This window comes from Panthera uncia, chromosome B4 (assembly GCF_023721935.1).
Source record: "Panthera uncia isolate 11264 chromosome B4, Puncia_PCG_1.0, whole genome shotgun sequence".
In the NCBI taxonomy this organism is placed as follows: Eukaryota; Metazoa; Chordata; class Mammalia; order Carnivora; family Felidae; genus Panthera; species Panthera uncia.
The window spans coordinates 132,590,130-132,608,556 of record NC_064809.1 but is presented as its reverse complement, the minus strand read 5'-3'; the positions used below and the strand labels follow the sequence as shown (position 1 = coordinate 132,608,556).

Below are 18,427 nucleotides of genomic sequence, written 5' to 3'. Positions count from 1 at the left end.
GCCTCCGCCTCCGCCTCCGCCTCCGCCTCCGCCTCCGCCTCCGCCTCTGCGCCCGAGGCTCCGTCAGCCCCAGTCCTCCCCGTGGCGACCTTCCGGGCTGCGCCGGCTGACAGGTCGCTTCTCTTCTTGAGCCTCACCTTTCCCGTTTATAAAATGGGGCAACAGGGCCCGACCTCAGGGAGGGGAATTACGCCCCCTGATAGCAAAGCCCCGAACACCCCTATACAGTAGCCCTGCCTCCCCATCCCCGGAAGAGTACCCCAGTTCCTTAAACTGGTGCCCCGGGCACGAGGCAGGCTGGACTCTTAGTCCTGGCTCAGCCGCTTTGTGACTGGTTCTCTCCGCCTCCATCTCCTCATCTGTAAAATGGGCACGACAGCTCGGGACTAATGAGGATGCCACAGAGCAATGTGGGCAGGGAGCCCTGCAGACGCTTGGCACTCAGTGAGGGGAGACTGCAACCATCACGGCCCAGAGGTGACCTCCAGTTTGTCAGTCACCCTGATGGGCCCAGCATGTCCAGCCCCGGGCCTTGGACCCCTCACCTCCTCATCTACAGGTGCTGCTTTATTACTGAAGCCAAGAGTCTGTCCTTGGGCCGAGGGACCCTCAGCCTGCAGAAGCCAAAGTTGCCCAAATTGGTCCTCGGGGGACCAACATGAACTATAGCTCCTTCTCCCCAACCACAGTAGCTTGGAGCCTCCCGGCTGCAGCACAAATGATTTGGGCCTTTGCAGCCCCTTCCTCCTTTGATCGCTTTGATAAAAAGACAAGTATAATCCAGGCTACATTGTTTCTTTTTCTTCTGATTTTAAAAGAAATTAAAACAAGGTGTTCCTGGCTGACTTGGCCGGTAGAGCATGCAACTCTTGACCTCAGGGTCGTGAGTTTGAGCCCCACATTGGGCAGGGGGAGCCTACTTAAAAAAAAAAAAAAAAAGGTGGGGTGCCTGGGTGGCTCGGTCAGTGGAGCATGTGAGTCTCGACCTCAGGGTTGTAGGTTCGAGCCCCATGTGGGGTGTAGAGCTTACATTAAAAAGTAAAATATTTTAATTCGTTAATTAAGTTAACTGATTAGTTTATTAAAAGAAATTAAAACATTTTCCTGGGTCCCTCAAAGTATCGTGGCAGCTGGTCCTGTGACTGCTGTCCTTGATGAAATCGGTCTGGGCACACCTCCCAGCAAGCTGCCAGGCAGCCCTCACCCACTTCCTGTAAGGAGGTGCCTGTGGCTTGGCCAAGTGGCCCGCTCACCTCCCCCGGAAGACTCGTGGGGAGGAGACAATGCAGCTTCCCTCCAGCCTCACCCCTACTACACATGGGGCTCAAGGCTCAAGAGACTTCTGCCCCCACATGTCTGCTGCTTGCCAGGGCCAAAGGGAGGGACTGAGAACAAACACACAAGGTTTGTGTGAAGTGCACACACCTTTCACAGATGTGACCATGCAGTTTGGAGGGGCCAGCCGCTGCCCGAGGGGCTCACACTGCAGGTCTTCGTGCAGATAGCGATGCCGCACCCAGTGTGCCTGGAAACCTCCCATCACTTCCGCCTCGCTCCTGCCCAGCCCCACAGACCCCACTCGAGCCTGGGCCACTGTCCCTGTCCCTCCTCTGAGCAGCAGCCGCAGCCTCTAGCTGGCCCCCAGCTCCCCTCTGGTCCCTTCCACTGCCCTCCTCTGCTGAGGACCCTCCAGCTGCTTAGGATCCAGTCCAAACTGGCACCGGAGGCCCTGTCAAAATGGGGTCAAGCCGACTACCCCACCCTTTCCCTCCTCTGTGTCCCTGCCAAAGCACCCCTCACCCCCTACTGGACACCTCTTCGTGTCCGAGTCTGACTGCTCTCCAGTGTTGCGCCAGCAAGCTCTTCCAGAACCCCAGCTCTGCGCCACCCCCATTCTAAGTGGGCGGTGACCTCTGAACTCCACGGCACCGAGCTTGGAGCTTCTCCCGGGCATTTGGCCTGTATCTTGAGCGCTGCAAGGTGCCCAGCGCTGGGCTGAACCTTGGAGGATACAACACAACCAAACCCAACCTTTGGCCTCAGTCGATCCAGGAAGGAGGCATGGAAAACACCCTCACAGGCTCAGAGAGGGGAGGGAACATCCCGAGGTCACACAGCGCCAGAGCGATGGAGTCAGGATTCCCACCCAGGCGCCCCCAGGATCTGCACTCTTAACCGATGTGTCACTCAGCTTCCCAATTCCAACCGCGATTCAGGCACAGTATTTCCTTATATGTTATTTACGAGTTTACTTTATTCCATGAGAAATCCACATTTATTGTAAAGGAATTGGAAAACACAGAGGAAAACATAAAGCCACCTACTCACCCATCGCCGAGAGCAAAACACTGCCCATACCTCAGTGAGTGACTTTGTCCACACCCTTTTCTTTTTTTTTTATTAATTTTTTTTTTTAACGTTTACTTATTTTTGAGACAGAGAGAGACAGAGCATGAACAGGGGAGGGACAGAGAGGGAGGGAGACACAGAATCTGAAGCAGGCTCCAGGCTCCGAGCCGTCAGCACAGAGCCCGATGCGGGGCTCGAACTCACGGACCGTGAGATCATGACCTGAGCCGAAGTCCGACGCTTAACCGACCAAGCCACCCAGGCGCCCCTGTCCACGCCCTTTTCTAAGGGCGTCACACATTCCTTTACAAGAATGCCTTCACACTGTAAATGGTTTTATAATTTTTCTTCCTTCCCCTTACAATAAACCAGAAGCCTCTTTCTCCGCTAGCAAACGTTTGCCTACAGTGTTTTTAGTTAATTGTGAAGTGTTCCCTACAAACAGAAATATATATAAAATGCTGTGTACACTTTAAAATAAAAATAAAAAGGCACCTGAGTGTCCACTCCCTAGGTCAAGGAATAGAAGATTGCCAGCGCCCCAGGGGCCTCCTGGTATTCTGATTCCTCCCTGCCACCCCAAGATCACCTCTGTGTTAAACATGGCCGTGCTTTCCTTTAGAGTTCTGTTAATACCACCCAGCTATGACTCCCTGAGCACTCTATTGATTAGCTTTGAACAGCGGGGCAGCACAAAACTGGCTGGAGAGAGTGGGCATGACGGTCAGACCAGAGGAAGACCCCTAGGAAGGGAAGACTGGATCGGGCCTCTGACAAACATTGGCAAGAGCCCCTGAAGGGGCAGAGGGTAAGGTTGGGGGTGAGGCTCCCCTGCCGGCACGTCTGTGGCTGCGACATGGGCATTTCGCAGGAAATGGGCAGAGGCTTGGGCTTTTCTGCCTCGTTGCTTGTGAGCTCACCGGACCTGTATTCAGCTCTCAGGAGTAGGGGTGCACACTTCTGAGAGGGGGGGAACAGGCAGCTGAGCCAGGCAGCAGGGAATGGAGGGGACAAGAGGGTCTCACCACCCTGTGATCCAGATCGGCCAAGTGCAGACAAGAATCTGGGCCGGGCTCACTGGGGATTCTGTTCCCAAGGAGGCAGCAGAGCCACTGCTAGGGTCTTGGTGATGGCAGCCCTCGTAGGCGTGGGGCACACATCATTCCGGGTCTCTCTTCGCCACCACCTCGGGGATGCCCTAGACCCCTTCTGCTGGCTGGCTCCTCATTTCCTAGTTGGTTCCACCCATGTTTGTGCTGAGCCCATCCTCCAGGGGTTCTTGAGAAAGACTGTGTAGGAAGGGCCATTATGAAATCTTGCATTCTAGGGGCGCCTGAGTGGCTCGGTCGGCTAACAGTCCAACTCTTGGTTTCTGCTCAGGTCATGATCTCATGGTTTCCTGAGTTCGAGCCCCCCATCAGGCTCCATGCTGACGGTGTGGAGCCTGCTTGGGATTTTCTCTCTCCCTCTCTCTGCCCCTCCCCTTCTCACACTGTCTCTGTCTCTCTCAAGATAAATACACTCAAAAAGAAAGAAAAAGAAAGAAAGAAAGAAAGAAAGAAAGAAAGAAAGAAAGAAAGAAAGAAAGAAAGAAAAGAAAAGAAATCCAGGGGCGTCTGGGTGGCTCAGTCAATTAAGCGTCCAACTTTGGCTCAGGTCATGATCTCACAGCTCATGGGTTCGAGGCCCATGTCGGGCTCTGTGCTGACAGCTCGGAGCCTGGAGCCTGCTTCGGATTCTGTGTCTCCCTCTCTCTCTCTACCCCTCCTCTGCTTATGCTCTGTCTCCCAAAAATAAAATAAAAACATTAAAAAAATATTTTTTCAAAAAAAGAAATCTTGCCTTCTATCTCATGGTTAACTGATGCTTGGCTGAGGAAGAACTCAAAGTTGGAGACTGTTATCCATCCAGATCCTGAAGACATTCAGTCTTCCTGCTGACGCCGGGCTGATGAGCAGGCTGGAGTCATTCAGAGATTGGAGCCTTTGCATGTGACCTATTTTGTTCTTCCCGGAAGATTTTAAGACTTTTATCCCCAGAGGTCTGGACCGTCACACGGATAGTCCTCTATGGGGGTCTAATTTCATCCACTGTGCCTGTGCTCAGGGGGCCCTCCCATACGGGAAACTCATACCCTTCGTTTTTCAGAAACTGAATTTCTTTTGGATGATTTCCTTCCCTCCATTTTCTCACTTCTCTTTCTGAAACCCTTGTTACTCAGAATCCTCGACCTCCTAGGCTGGTCCCGTAACTTCCTTTTCTCTTCCACTTCTCAAGGGCTTTTGGTTTTGGTTTGATTTTTGGATTTCAGGATTGTTATATTTTACCTAATGTGAGGTGTCCTCAACTTTCTCCTCCTGGCCTTCTATTGAGCTTTCCATTCCTGCTGTCCTCTTTTTAATTTCCAAGAGATTCTTATTTGTTTTCTAAATTTTTTTTATATATAATTTTGTGTTGATTTTGTTCATGGATACAGCATCTTCTCTTACCTCTCAACTATCTGTGATAGTCTTCTTAAAACAATTATTTTCTTCTCTTACCATAGTCTCTGAATCCCATGCATTGTGTGTGTGTGTGTGTGTGTGTGTGTGTGTGTGTGTGTGTGTTATGTTTGTAAGAGGCTTTCCTCAGATGCTTGGGAATTTTGGGCCGGCTGCTCATGATTGAGGAAAGAAAACACGTGTGAGGGTAGTATTTGTTGGTTTAACATCACTGTAAGTTGGAACTTGTCTGGCCATTTGTCTGGGAACTTCCTGGATTGTCAATATCTTTCAGATTTCCTCTTGAACTGGTCAGATTCCCCACGATCCTTGAGTCCCTTCCGTGCAGGGTAGGGGCCTGGCTCCAGGTTTCTGGGAGCTTAGTAGGGGAGAGCACTGGAGATCTCTGCATTCGGCCTTCAGTATCTAACCACTTTAGCAGAGTACCCACATTCACCATTGTCCCTGTCCAGTCCTTTCCAGAGCTAAACCCCAGATGTTTGCCAGATGAGGGAGGGGTTCCACTCAGTGGCTCAAGAGAGGGGCCTGAAGATCTAACTGTCTGGGGCACCCAGGTGGCTCAGTTGGTTAAGCATCCTACTCTTGCTTTCAGCTCAGGTCATGATCTCACGGTTTGTGAGTTCGAGCCCCACGTCAGGCTCTCTGCTGTCAACACAGAGCCTGCTTCCGATCCTCTGTCCCCACCACCCTCTCTCTGCCACTCCCCCTCATGCTCTCCAAAATAAACATTAATAAAATAAATAAATAAAGATTGGGGTGCCTGGATGGCTCAGTCGGTTAAGTGTCTGACTTTGGCTCAGGTCATGATCTGTGGAGTTTGAGCCCTGTGTCGGGCTCTGTACTGACAGCTCAGAGCCTGGAGCCTGCTTTGGATTCTGTGTCTCTCTTTCTCTCTGCCCCTCCCCTGCGCTCTCTCTCTCTCTTTCTCTCAACAATAAATAAAAAAAAACTAAAAAAAAATTGTTTTTAAATAAATAAAGATCTGTTCTTCAAAGATACCTTCAAGATACCTCTTTATTTTAATCTTCTTTCACCCCTAGGTCCATAAGCTGCCAGTTCCTAAGCTTTTGAGGAATCTGCTGATAAATAGGACTTGGTCACCTTTCCCCACTGTCAGGAGGGATTTGGCTATCCAGAGTTTATGAAGTCAGGTAATACTGGTCTTCCTTCTTTTCAGCTTCCAGAAGTTCTGTTGCAAGGGCCCTCTTTCTTGTTCTCCCTGTCCTTGCGGATTTACATCTTTAAAAGATTCCTTTACTGTGAATTTATAGGCTTCTGGAGGCAGCGTGTGCTCTATTCATGTCTTAACCTGAAAACCTCCTCCACATCTTTGATGACCACAGGGTCATATAGATCTGCCGTAACCCATTTAAGGAATCTCCTCTGGTCGAATATATGGCTTATTTCCACTTTTTCCTTGTTAAAAGCAAGGCTGCACTGGATGTTCTGAGAGTTAGGGCTTTGCACATGTGATTCTTAGGACGAACGCACTGAAGTAGATTTGCTGATGTAATTCTATCTGGATCTTTCTCATTATGATGTGTGTGTGTGTGTGTGTGTGTGTGTGTGTGTGTCTGTCTGTCTCCTGGGCTGGCAGGAAATGAGAGAGGAGCAGAGGGTAAGTGGGGTGAGGTCAGAGTTACACTCTCCCTGAGCAGCCTCACACTACTGCTCAGAAACCTATAACCCCCACTTTGAATGCCCCTTCTGTCTCCAACCACCTATCATTCAGTCTTTGTGCCTTTGCCCACTCACCTGTAAATTGAGGATAATAACAGCACCTATCCATCACTTCGTTGCCGTGAGGAATTAAATCAGCCAATAATGCCACGGGGTGCCTTGTTGGCTCAGTCAGTAGAGCAAGCGACTCTTGATCTCAGGGCCATGAGTTCAAGCCCTACATCGGGCATGGAGCCTACTTTAAAAATAAATTAAGGGGCGCCTGGGTGGCTCAGTCGGTTAACCGTCTGACTTCGGCTCAGATCATGATCTCCCTGGGTTTGTGAGTTCGAGCCGCGCGTCGGGCTCTGTGCTGACAGCTCGGAGCCTGGAGCCTGCTTCGGATTCTGTGTCTCCTCCTCTCTCTGCCCCTCCCATGCTCATGCTCTGTCTCTCCGTCTCAATAATAAATAAACGTTAATTTAAAAAATTAATCAATCAATTAATTAAATACATGCATATATACATACATACAAAATAAGCTAATGTCTGAAAAACATCCAGGGCTTTGTTCAATGGAACAGATACTCATTGGATGCTTACAGGTGCCTGTTCGGCTTGTAGACAAGATTCTTCGAGAGAGCTGTTCTCTGGTTTACCGCACAGAGCTGCTGAGAAATCAGGCAGGAGGAACAACGCGGAAGCGTCTCAACCGCCCTTCACAAGCTAGGTAGAAAGAGTGAGTATTACAGCGCGTTCGCCGTTCCTTCAATAACTACTTGCGCCGGCGGACGGCTGTGCGGTGCCCACCCTTACTCGGTCCGGCGCGGGTTCCCGCGAGCGCCTGGGTCACCCCAGGCCCCGGCGCGCAGCCGCACAGGCTCGCGGAGCCGGGGCGGAACCAGTAGCCGCGGAACCTTTCTTCCCGCCCCCCGGAAGACCCGGCCCGCCCGGCGGGAAATGCGACAAGGACCGCGCCGCGCCGCGCCGCGCCGCACCGCGCCGCCCTCACTGCGCCTCGGTCGCCACGGTAACGCACCGGGGGCAGCGGCCTCGCCATGAGCGTGCGGGTCGCGCGGGCTGCGTGGGCCCGGGACTGGGGCGCGGGCTGCCGCCGGGGCGCTTCGAACTTCCCGCTGCCTCCGCCGGGCGCCGTGAACGTGGCGGAGCTGCTGCGAGATGCCACAGCCGCGGAGGAAGGGCCCCGGGAGGCGGCGGCGCGGCGGCGGCGGCCGCCGGGCCAGTGCTCGGTGCTGCTCTTCCCGGGCCAGGGTAGCCAGGTGGTGGGCATGGGCCGGGGGCTGCTCGGCTACCCGCGCGTCCGCGAGCTCTACGCCGCCGCCCGCAGCGTGCTGGGCTACGACCTGCTGGAGCTGAGCCTGCACGGGCCGCAGGAGGCCCTGGACCGCACCGTGCACTGCCAGCCCGCCGTCTTCGTGGCTTCGCTGGCCGCCGTCGAGAAACTGCATCACCTGCAGCCCGCGGTGAGGCCCGGCCCTGCGCGAGCTCCGCCAGCCAGGCCAGGACGCACCTGCCAGGCCCCAGTGCTCCCACGTCTGATGCACGGGGCACATTCCCACCGAGTTCCCCCTCGGCGCCAGGCGCTGTTCTAGGCGCTGGGGATACAGCCCTGAACAAAACAGGGATCCGTGCCCTAGGGGAGCCTGCGTGTTCGGGGAAGGGAGATAGATAATGAAGAAGAACTATTTGTGTCAATGCCATAGCATGTTGCATAGGGTGTACTAGAAAGGAAAATAGAGCAGGGAAAGGGGTTGGGAAGTCGAGGGCTGGGCTGCAATTTTAAATAACCCTAGTCATTTGTTGACTACCAAATTATTTTAAAGTTTTTTTTAACTTTTTTTTTTAATTATTTATTTTTGAGAGATAGAGACAGAGCATGAGCGGGGGAGGGACAGAGAGAGAAGGAAGCAGAATCCGAAGCAGGCTCTAGGCTCTAGGCTCTGAGGTGTTAGCAAAGAGCCCGATGCGGGGCTTGGACCCACGAAACTGTGAGATCATGACCTGAGCGGAAGTCAGCAGCTTAACCTACTGAGCCACCCAGGCGCCCCATTACTGAATTATTTTAGAAGGATTAAACTTCAACCTTAAATGAAGGATCATGAGGAGGAGGAGGTGCGAGAATGTCACTTCACTTGAAGGTGTGAATTGACTGCTGTTACTATTTAATGGTATCGGAACAGGAAATGTGAAGCCCTACTTTACAGCCTTTACTCTGTGCTCACGACCTGGTGAGGTAAATACAGTTACTTTGTGGATGAGGGAAGGTGACTCAGAGACACTAACAGACTTAGTGGAGTGGTCCTGTTGAGTCGTGGTGGTAACAACTCACCCTGGGCCAGGTCTGTGCTTCAGCAACTCAGAGACATGATCTTTGCATAACCTTCTCAGTAGTCCTGTGAGGTAGGTTCTGCCCTGTCCCCATTCCACAGACGGGATAACTGAGGCTCAGAGAAGTTAGGGAACCCTCCCAGGCTAAGAATCAAATCCAGCTCTGACCCTGAGACATGCTCTTCTCTCCTTAGCTCCCTCCAGCTCCGTCGGGCCTTAGGGGCATCTCCAGGGTGGAGGCAAGAGAGTCCAGAGCCCTGGGTTGGAGTCCCAGCTCACCACAGAACCAGCTAGCAGGCTTTAACTTGCCTGGCCAGGAAAGGTCCTCATCAGTAGGAGGAGTGCCCTCTTCTAGCTGGAGCACCGGGCCAGCGGCTCCTGGCTTCTGGAGCCTCTCCACACCCTGCCAGCTCTCAGGTGCAGAGCCCCAGACTGAAACCCCCCCCCCCCCCAAGAACTTGGCCTCATGTCCTGCCTCTGTCACCACAGGTTATTGAGAACTGTGTTGCTGCTGCTGGATTCAGTGTGGGAGAATTTGCAGCCCTAGTGTTTGCCGGAGCCATGGAATTTTCTGAAGGTACCCAGGAAGGGGTTTGGTCGTGTGCTGGGGTATTCTCTTGCTGGGCTCAACTGGGGACAAAGGACACTGCCAGAGACCATTCTAGAGCCACTCGGGTGATAGAGGAGCACACAGATGAGAATAGCATGGGAACCTGAGGACCAGACTTCACCTTGATTCCCTTTTAAGCCTGAAGGGTTCCTTGGGGATTTTCTTTCTTTTTGGAATCTCCTGAACTCTGCTTGCTTGACTGCCCTGCACCCTGTCCTGGGTGTTCTCAGTCCACTCACACACCACAGTGCCTGTCACGTGATAGGTGTTCAGCAGACAGTCCCGGAATGAAAAAGGGTAATTGTTTGATCTTGAACCTGTCAGTTTCACTTCTTTTTTTTTTTTAAATATGTATTTATTTCCTAAGTATTTCCTTTCCTTCCTAAGAGTTTTGCTCATAAACTGTTTCACCTATAGTTAAATATGGGCAGAGGACTTGAACAGACTTTTCTCTCAAGAAGACATACACATGGCCAACAGGCACATGAAAAGATGTTCCAACATCACTCAGCATTGGGGAAATGCACATCAAAACCACACTGAGATACCACCTCATACCCACTAGGATGGCTTTAACTAAAATAATAATAATAGTAGTAATCATGAGCGTTGGCAAGAATGGAAAAATAGGACCCTCAGACATCGCTGGTGAGACTGTAAACCAGTGCGGCCTCTGTGGAAGACAGTTTGGCAGTGTTCCTGAAGAAGTTACAAATAGAATTACCCTGTGGCCCAGTGATTCTACCCATAGGTACATACCTGGGAAATGAAAACGTGTCCACACAGAAAAACCTGTACACGGATGTTCATAAAAGTGTTCGTTATTTGCAATGGCCAACAGATGGAAACAACCCGTATGTCCATCATCAGATGATGAACAAGTTGTGCTCTGGCCACGTCAGGGAGTATTATTCAGCCATGACGAGGAGTAGAGCGCTGATACGTGGTGCAACGTGGATGAGCCTCAAAAGCATGCTCAGTAGAAGAAGTTGGACACAAAAGGTCACATGTTGTGTGACCCCTTTTCTATGAAATATCCGGAATATGCAAACCCACAGAGACAACAGATGACAGGTTACTGGAGGTGGAGGAAAGGAGAAGTGGGGAGAGGTTACTTAGCAGATACGGGGTGTTTTATGGAAACAACAAAAACCACTGAATTATACACTTGAAACTGACTTTTACTGCATTTTACTTTGATGCAGCGTTATGGCACTATTAAGGAAGCGATAAGAAATGTTGCATATTCACACATCCTAATAAAACTATTTTATACGTACGTAGTTTTATGTGCACATAATTTGCAGGATCAGAGCATGTGTGTATTCCTGGTTTTATTTCGCTTGACGTTTTGCATGGTTACTTAATGCCTGCATGGGAGGACGTGCAATACTGTCTCCTACCTCCTACCTCAGGCCGTCTCTGTATCCGCTCCGCAGCCTTACCTGTGTAAGGGGCAGGCAAGCCAGTACAAATGAGCGTATGTGCCAAGTGAAGGAACATGCGTGAGAAAGGGTGCAGGGGGTGCCCCTCACACCTCTGTTGTCCCAGCAAACCCCGGACTGGTCCCTTACCCTCTCCTTGGCCCGGTCACCCCCCCCCACCCGCCAGGGAGCAGACCCAGGACCAGGACGATGGACGTCCAGTGGTTACAGGCCCCTCTTACGTCACGGTCAGCGGAGTTGCCTGGCCTGTCCTCTCACCTTGCACTTGAGCTGCACTGACCCGGGAGCTCTGCATTTCGGCTTGTCTGCCTTGGCGGTGTCCTTGTTCTCCAGCCCCAAGTGGGGGCAGCAAAGCCGGATTTATGAGAATCCTGTACTATACCAATTCCCAGTTTTCACAACAATCCAGGCTGATGAGATATTCTCATCCTGATTTTACTAAAAATTGGACCCGGGAGGTTGTGACTTGCCCGAAGCAGTACAGCTCAAAGTCTGTTCCTTTGCACCGGGGCTTCTCAACAGCAGCACTGTTGACGTTTGGGGCCGGATATCCCATGTTTGGGGTGGGGCTGTGCACTGCAAGATGTCAAGCGGCATCTCTGGCTTCCGCCCGCCAGATGCCGGTAGCACGCGCACATGCCCCCCGACAGCCCCCACACTCCGCTCTTGTGACAGTAAGTGTCTCCAGACACCGCCCTGAGGCAGAATCACCCCTGGTTAAGAACCACCATTGTACATCAAGCCGGCTTCGAGGCCGGGAGCTCCGTGCTTTAATTTCTATGGTGCCAAGGACGCCCCCACCCTTTTCGTGATGGCAGTACCGCCCCTGTGTCATGGGTACAGATGTAGTGGAACTGTGGCCTCGCGGACTGGTGACAGATACCACCGTCTGCGTCTCCAGCCCGCAGTGTGGAACTTGTGCTTTGTCTTTCGGGTCCGGGCATCCCTCCTTCCTCATGTGCCCTGATCGTTCCAAATGCGCTTCTCTCCGGATAGGTTTGCATGCGGTGAAAATCCGAGCTGAGGCCATGCAGGAAGCCTCGGAAGCTGTCCCCAGTGGGATGCTGTCTGTCCTTGGCCAGCCTCAGTCCAAGTTCACCTTCGCCTGTTTGGAAGCCCGGGAGCACTGCAAGACTTTGGGCATAGAGAACCCCGTGTGTGAGGTGGCCAGCTACCTCTTTCCTGATTGCAGGGTGATCTCAGGACACCTGGAGGTTGGTGTTGATGGGAACAGCCTTCATAGACCCCAGTCCAGCCCGGAAGGTTCCACCCACACTCGTGAGCCCGCGGTGGCGTGATGGGCGCTCTGCCCAGCTGTGGCCTTTGGGAAGTACTTGAGGGCCAGCAGGGGGCAGAGTCAGGGGTAGCACTGCAGAAAGGCAAGAGGCTGGGCTACTGTCCCCACCCTGCCACTCATAGATGAGGACCTTGGGCAAATAACCAGATCACCTGGCCCTCGTGGAAGGTAAGGGGCTGGACCAGGTGATCCAGGGCCTTCCTGTCAATTCTGCGATTCTCACAACCTCTGATCTGGTTGCTTTCTTGGCGACAGAGAAGCCATTCTTGCCAGGTTGCTCCCTCCTGCTGCGTCTTTTCTTAGGTGTCTGTTTTTGTCCCGAGTTCATTTTCTTTCCTTCTGTCCTTCCTTCCATTCACTGTGTTTTCAGACGTCTCCCGAGCAGCTCCTCTGTAATGAGCACTGAGGGTACACAAACTGACAAGCCGTGAACAGGTGACCTCAGGTTTGGGGCATAGCAAGGGTCAGGCTGGCTCCCAGAAGGCCTGAGGCACCACCAGGAGTGGTGCTGGGAGGGTAAGTTTGCAGGGGGAGGGCGTCTCAGCGGAGAGGCAGGGAGCCACCACAGGAAAGGGCCTGGCCCAGGGGATGCCAGGTGGGTCCGCACAGGGTCCCACCAGGGGCTGCAGGGGCGGGCCTGTGCCTACCCGACTCGTCCCGGACCTGCGGCCAGTCTCTGCTCCACAGAAGCATGTTCTACACATGAGGAAGCTGAGGCAGAGAGAGTGGCCAGTGCTTAGAGATGGTGGAGGCAGAATGGAGCTCCGGTCTGTCTCATTCTGGAACCTTCTTCCTCCACTTGACTGCGCTCAATCCATCATCCCTGTGAGGCCTTGCCCATGTGCCCAATGTCTTTGTGAATCTCCTCTGAACCAGTGAGAGCCACAGTCCCTCTTGTGCTCTGAGATGACGGGAAGACCAGTGACTGTGGCCCCACGTTCATCGTGGAGCTGCTTGCTCATTCCCATTCACGGCCTCGGCAGGGCCTGGAGTGGGCCAGGAGGGGCTCCAAGTCAGGGCCGGTGTCTCCCTCAGGAGCTCCCGGACAGTCGGGTACGCAGGATGACGACTCCCCGGGCTCCCGGGTTTGGCCCTGTGGGGGGTTCGGAAGTGCCACAGCAGAGAGCTCAGGCGAGGGCGGGGTCTCCCTGAGCAGGCAGTCCCTGTGCAACGGCTGATGTGACAAAACTCCTTGGCCTCTGCTAAACCGGCGCCTGGGCCAAGGGCCAGCCGCAGAGGAGCCCGCTGCACCGAGGCCGTGGCCTCGAGTCCTGTGGCCCTAACCTCGGACTTGAGCTGGATGAGTCCAGAGACCTCGCGTGGAAGGATGCCGAATGACGCAGGAAGTGCCACAGAGTAGCCATCCGTGTCGACACCGCTGCCCAGGCGGTCCGGGCACGGTGGGAAGGCCTGTGTTCGGAGGGGGCTCCTGGGTGCCCCTCAGTGGCGTGGGGACGAGGGAGAGGGGTGGTGATGTGAAGCGTCAGGACAGGCTGGACTCTGCTGCAGTGACAGCCAGCCCGACCCCTCACTGCTTCCCGCAGACGTGGCTCACACTTCGGGTACAGCGTGCTGAGCTGTGCTGAGTTGACGGGCTCCCGGCACAGGACACCGAGACACGGCGAGCCACAGGCTGCGTCGGCCGTGCCCGGGTAGACGAAGTACACTCGTGCAGGGAGGGCCCCAGGGACGGGTGAACGAGTGCCACCCAGTCAAACTCGAATCCTTCCTGCCCTTTGGGGACACAAAGAGCCATCCTGTTACGTACTTTTTTCCAGTGGACGTGGATGGGCTTGGCCTACAAAATCCTTGCTAACCCGTATATAGCGCTCGTGTGCCAAGCAGAGTTCTCCTTAGTAGCCTGGGAGGTAACTATTGTCATTATCCCCATTTCACAGAAGAGGGAACTGAGGCACGGAGAGGTAAGGCAAAACTGCCCAAGGTCATACAGCTGCTGTGACCGAGGCTTCCCTTCAGTCTTCTGGGGAACGGCTGCCCAGCCTCTGAGCCGCCGCGGGTGGGGACAGCCTGGAGAGACCGGGCCGGACAGACGGTTTAGTGCCCTGGAAGCCCCGCAGCAGATCCCAGTGGAGGGCCGTCGGGGTGGCAGGACCTGGGCTGTGTCCAGAGGGTATAGGGTCCCTTAAGAATATCTACTACTTTTTAAATATTTGCAAATGCCGTTGTTTGCAAACAGTCCCAAGTTTGGGCGGGTTAGCCAGGGAGCCCCCTTCTGAGCTGAGACCCCCTTCAGGAGAAGGCTTTTGGCTTCTGGGAGACAGAGCTCTTTTCTTCTCTAGAGAAAGCTCAGAAGAAGGGATTCCAATAGAAGGAAACGAATCTTGGAGCCTCCCGAATTTTTCTCTTGAGGTTTACGGAGTATAAGAAAAGAGGCTCACGAACAATTTCGGAGGGTAGCCGACAGATCGTTGAAAACCAGCCGTGTGTCCCAGCCTCTCACACCTCCCGTCGGGTCACCTCCCAGCGGCCTGGTGCAGCAGGTCCAGTTGTGCTCGTTTTACGGATGCAAACAGTTCAGAGAGGTTGAGTGACTTCCCCTGGGCCCCCAAGGTGCGTAGGAGGCGCGCTGGGAGGGACCGCGCTTCCCAGCCCCGCGGTGGTCACCTGCACGGTAGGCTGTGCGAGTGGCCGCGCCCCAGAGGGGGACTCGCAGGGTGCCAGCCGCACGGCCGGTTTGAACTGGAACAAAGAGGGGAGGGAGCCTGTCCTTCACGGCTGTTTGTCGGACGGACAGGTGTGGGCGTGCGGGGATAGCAGCTTCCGTGCGGGACCGCACGGGTGCCGCTGGCGACCGTCTCCCCCTGTGCCTCTCCCCCTAGGACGGCCTTGGCTGAAACTCCCTTTCCCGTCCTTCCAGGCCCTGCAGTTCCTCCGGAAGAATTCCTGCAAGTATCACTTCAGACGCACCAAGATGCTGCCGGTTAGCGGTGGGTTCCACACCCGCCTCATGGAGCCGGCCGTGGAGCCCCTGGCCCGAGCGTTAAAGTCGGTCGGTATGAAGGAGCCTCTGGTTTCCGTCCACTCAAACGTCGATGGGAACAGGTACAGGCATCCGAAACACATCCAGAAACTGCTGGCGCGGCAGGTGGTCTCCCCGGTAAAGTGGGAGCAGACGATGCACGCCGTCTACGGGAGGAGAAAGGGCACGGAGTTCCCCAAGACTTTCGAAGTAGGGCCGGGGAAGCAGCTGGGCGGCATCCTCAAGAGCTGCAACCTGCAGGCCTGGAGGTCCTACGGGCACGTGGAGGTTCTGGAGGACCCGGAGGACGACGGGACCTAGCCTGGCCCTGCAGGAGGGAGGGGGAGGGGGCCCCCCCGGAAGGGGCTGCGGTGGGGGGGGGCCTGGACCGCCCCCTCCTGCCGGCTTCCTCCTCCCGGAGTGATGGGGAGGCGTGGCCTGCAAAGTGCTTTGAATGCCGCATAAAAAGCGCTGCAAGGATTTCTCCAGCTGACGGGGTGCACGTCTCCTTTTCTCCCCCTGGGGCGTGTGCGGTGCTGGGGGGAAAGATGCCAGGAAGTCTTGGCGGGGTCTGGCTCCTCCCGCGCCAGCCCTGCCTGGGGGCACGGGGGCGCCTCTGTGAAGTGGGCAGACACCGCCAGGCTGGCAGGTGGGCCTAGGGACTGCGAGGCTGGGCCTGTTGCCCTGTGGGTGCCGTGGGCATACCGGCGTGGCCACGAGGCAGGCCGGTGCCACGCGGGCTCCTCCGCTGCCCTGGCAGCCCGTGGACACCCACCGCCAGAACCTTCGCGCTTTTGTCACTGAATGCAAAGGGCTTCAAGACACGGTCGGCTTTGACAGCCATTCTGTCCACCCCGTCCATCACTCAGCAGTTGGGAGACCCGGGGCGACATTCGTTTGCTTACCCAACAGATAGTATTGAGTGTCTGCTGTATGCCTGTGAACGAGTGGCCCCTGCCCTGGTGGGGAAGAGGGTCCTTAGCGAGGCGGGAGGGGTCTGGGGAGGCTGGCCGGGGGCCCTGTTGCCTCCCCCACCCCCAGGCGTCCCTTCACACGGTGATCGCCGGGTGTCTACTGTGCGCCCGTGACCCAGCCTGGCACGGGCGATCCTCACTGAGCTTCCCCGCCGGCCCCACAGCGGGAGCAAAGTGCGGGTTCTCTGTGGACGCAGCTCCTGCACTGACACTGAGGGGTAATCCTAAGCTTCTCGGTGGCTTTTTCATGGATCAGCGATAGCGGAAAAACATTGGTAAGAAACCGCCGCGTCTGTCTGGAAATGTTGCTGTTGTGTGGGCACGTGTCAAATCCTGGATAGGTTTCTCCTTTTGAATTCAGCAGTGTTTCTCAACAGGGGCCCCATTGGCCTCTGGGCGGAGCTGGACTGCATCGTGGGGGACTGTGGCGCACAACGTGGACAGCCGTCCCCGCTCCTGGCCGCTCCACGCCCATAGCACTTCCAGGCATCGTGACCCCCACGCGCCCACGTGTGTCCGCAGCCCCAGAGAACCCCTGCAGATACGACCACGAACCCGGTTTTCACCCTGGCCTGAAGGTGACCGCTCTTTGGAGTTCAGTGACGAAGTAACTCTCTCTTAAAATTTTGTTGTGGAAATTTTCAAATATTCACAAAGAACCTTGCTGTTATTTTTAAGTAATTGCCAAGTCCGTTTGAACCCTCTTCACCGAGGGCTTCCCTCGCAGGCAGCCTTGGGACACCAGGCTCTCCAGGCCAGGCTTTCGTTCTCTGGCCATGCGGTGGGGGGAATGGTGCCGCAGACTTTCGTTCGGCCCCGAGGAACGCGGTCCCACAGGAGGGAGCTGGAGAAGCGGGAGCTGAGACTTCCCACGTGGCAGGCCTCACTGCCTCTCTGGGCCACGGCCCTTCTCCTCGGGGGTCTGGGATGGCGCTACCAGGTCCTTAGGTCCTCCGGTCCAAGCCAGAGGAGGGGGATGGAACAGCAGTCAAGGGACATATGGTCCTACCTTAAAGAAGGTTCCAGAAAGCTGGCAAGATCTCTCTGCCCCGTAGTGGGGGGACAGAAAGATGAAAGCAGGCAGTGTTCACCTCCACTGGGGGAGACCCGGGCTGGGCGGCCCCTCGCCCACCCTGCTCCTGGAGACTTGGAGTCTGGGTGAGTCACGAGGTGTGGGAAGTCATGGGGGAGCCCAGGGTCTGGGTGGTGGTGGAAATTGCGTCCGGCTCCTTGGCAGGATGCGGGTCGGTTCGCGCCCCCCCCCCCCCCCCGAGGAAAATACCCTGTGCCATAGTTGGTCCCACGGTGCCGGCCCACCCCGAGGCAGGACTCCCACCTGCCACCGTGTTCGGGTCCCTCGCCACCAGAGACCCTTGGCCCGTTGGTCCTCCCGGCAGCTTGCCTCCCTCAGTCCGCCAGGGGCCGGGGGCCGCTTCCCTGCCTGGCGGGACCGGGTTTCCCTGGGCACCTTCTAAGAGAATCCGGTCTTGCTGCCTCACGTGCGGAAATGCTGCCTGGACCCAAGGCCTTGATCAAAAGCCTCTGAAACCGCAAAGAGGGGGCCCCTCGTGCCTCCACAGCCTCATCCCCTTCTCTGGGAAAGTACTTCCTGTCTCCCCAGGGGGTCAGGGTCCATGTCCACCCTGTGGCAGTGGGACCCTGTGGTCCCCTGGGACCTGCTGCACAGGCCCAGGAGACAGGGGCGTCACGCAGAGATGCTTCAGGAATCATGAGGCCCCTGGGCGACCACGCGGTCTGCCCCCTGCCGGGGAGGGACGGGCCTCCGGTCCTGCCTTTTGGCGGTTGTTGGGAGAGTGACTTCCGGTAACACTGTCGCTCAGCGTCTGTCTGCAGCTGGTGCAAGTTGCCGCGTGGATGAACCAGACTGGGTTTGCTGCGCCCCCTTCCCCGTCTGTGGGCCTCAACCTCGGCATCTTACTGCCCGGACCGGCTCACGTTGGTGGTCAGAGGACCCCAATTGGATCGGGGATCGGCGGATCCTGGTGCCACTTTGGTCGAGCCTCCTCCTTCTCTGGGCCTCAGTTTCCCCACCTGGAGGGGTGGGCTTTCTTGAGGAGACAAGTGAAGTGCTGGCTCCAGACGGCCGCAGTCGCGTCGGCTCGGGGGGTCGAGAGGCCGCCACCTCGCGTGGGGGCGCAGACGCTGGGGCCGGCTCATCAAGGCCCCGGGGTTGGCACGAACGGAGTAGACACTGGCCGCGGCCACCTCCCTCGTGCTCGGGAGGGTCTCCCCGGCTTGGGGC

At 55.6% G+C, this 18,427-nt stretch overlaps 2 protein-coding genes across 5 annotated transcripts in view; both read left to right on the top strand.

Annotated features, from left to right (window-relative positions):
- Positions 1-18,427, top strand: part of TTLL1 (TTL family tubulin polyglutamylase complex subunit L1) — a 267,977-nt gene that overhangs the window by 174,871 nt on the left and 74,679 nt on the right. The window lies entirely within an intron of this gene.
- On the top strand, positions 7,213-17,415 carry MCAT (malonyl-CoA-acyl carrier protein transacylase). 3 transcript variants are annotated; one of them, XM_049626471.1, is made up of 5 exons: positions 7,213-7,993; positions 9,348-9,435; positions 11,910-12,127; positions 15,089-15,273; positions 16,542-17,415. In XM_049626471.1, the coding sequence occupies exons 1-5, from the start codon at positions 7,568-7,570 to the stop codon at positions 16,639-16,641; spliced, it is 1,017 nt and encodes a 338-aa protein (XP_049482428.1). In that variant the 5' UTR covers positions 7,213-7,567; the 3' UTR covers positions 16,642-17,415. The 3 variants fall into 3 exon arrangements, with proteins under 3 accessions (XP_049482428.1, XP_049482427.1, XP_049482429.1); XM_049626470.1 differs by having other exon boundaries at positions 15,089-16,439; positions 16,542-16,635; XM_049626472.1 differs by lacking the exon at positions 16,542-17,415 and adding an exon at positions 12,581-14,711 and having other exon boundaries at positions 15,089-15,158.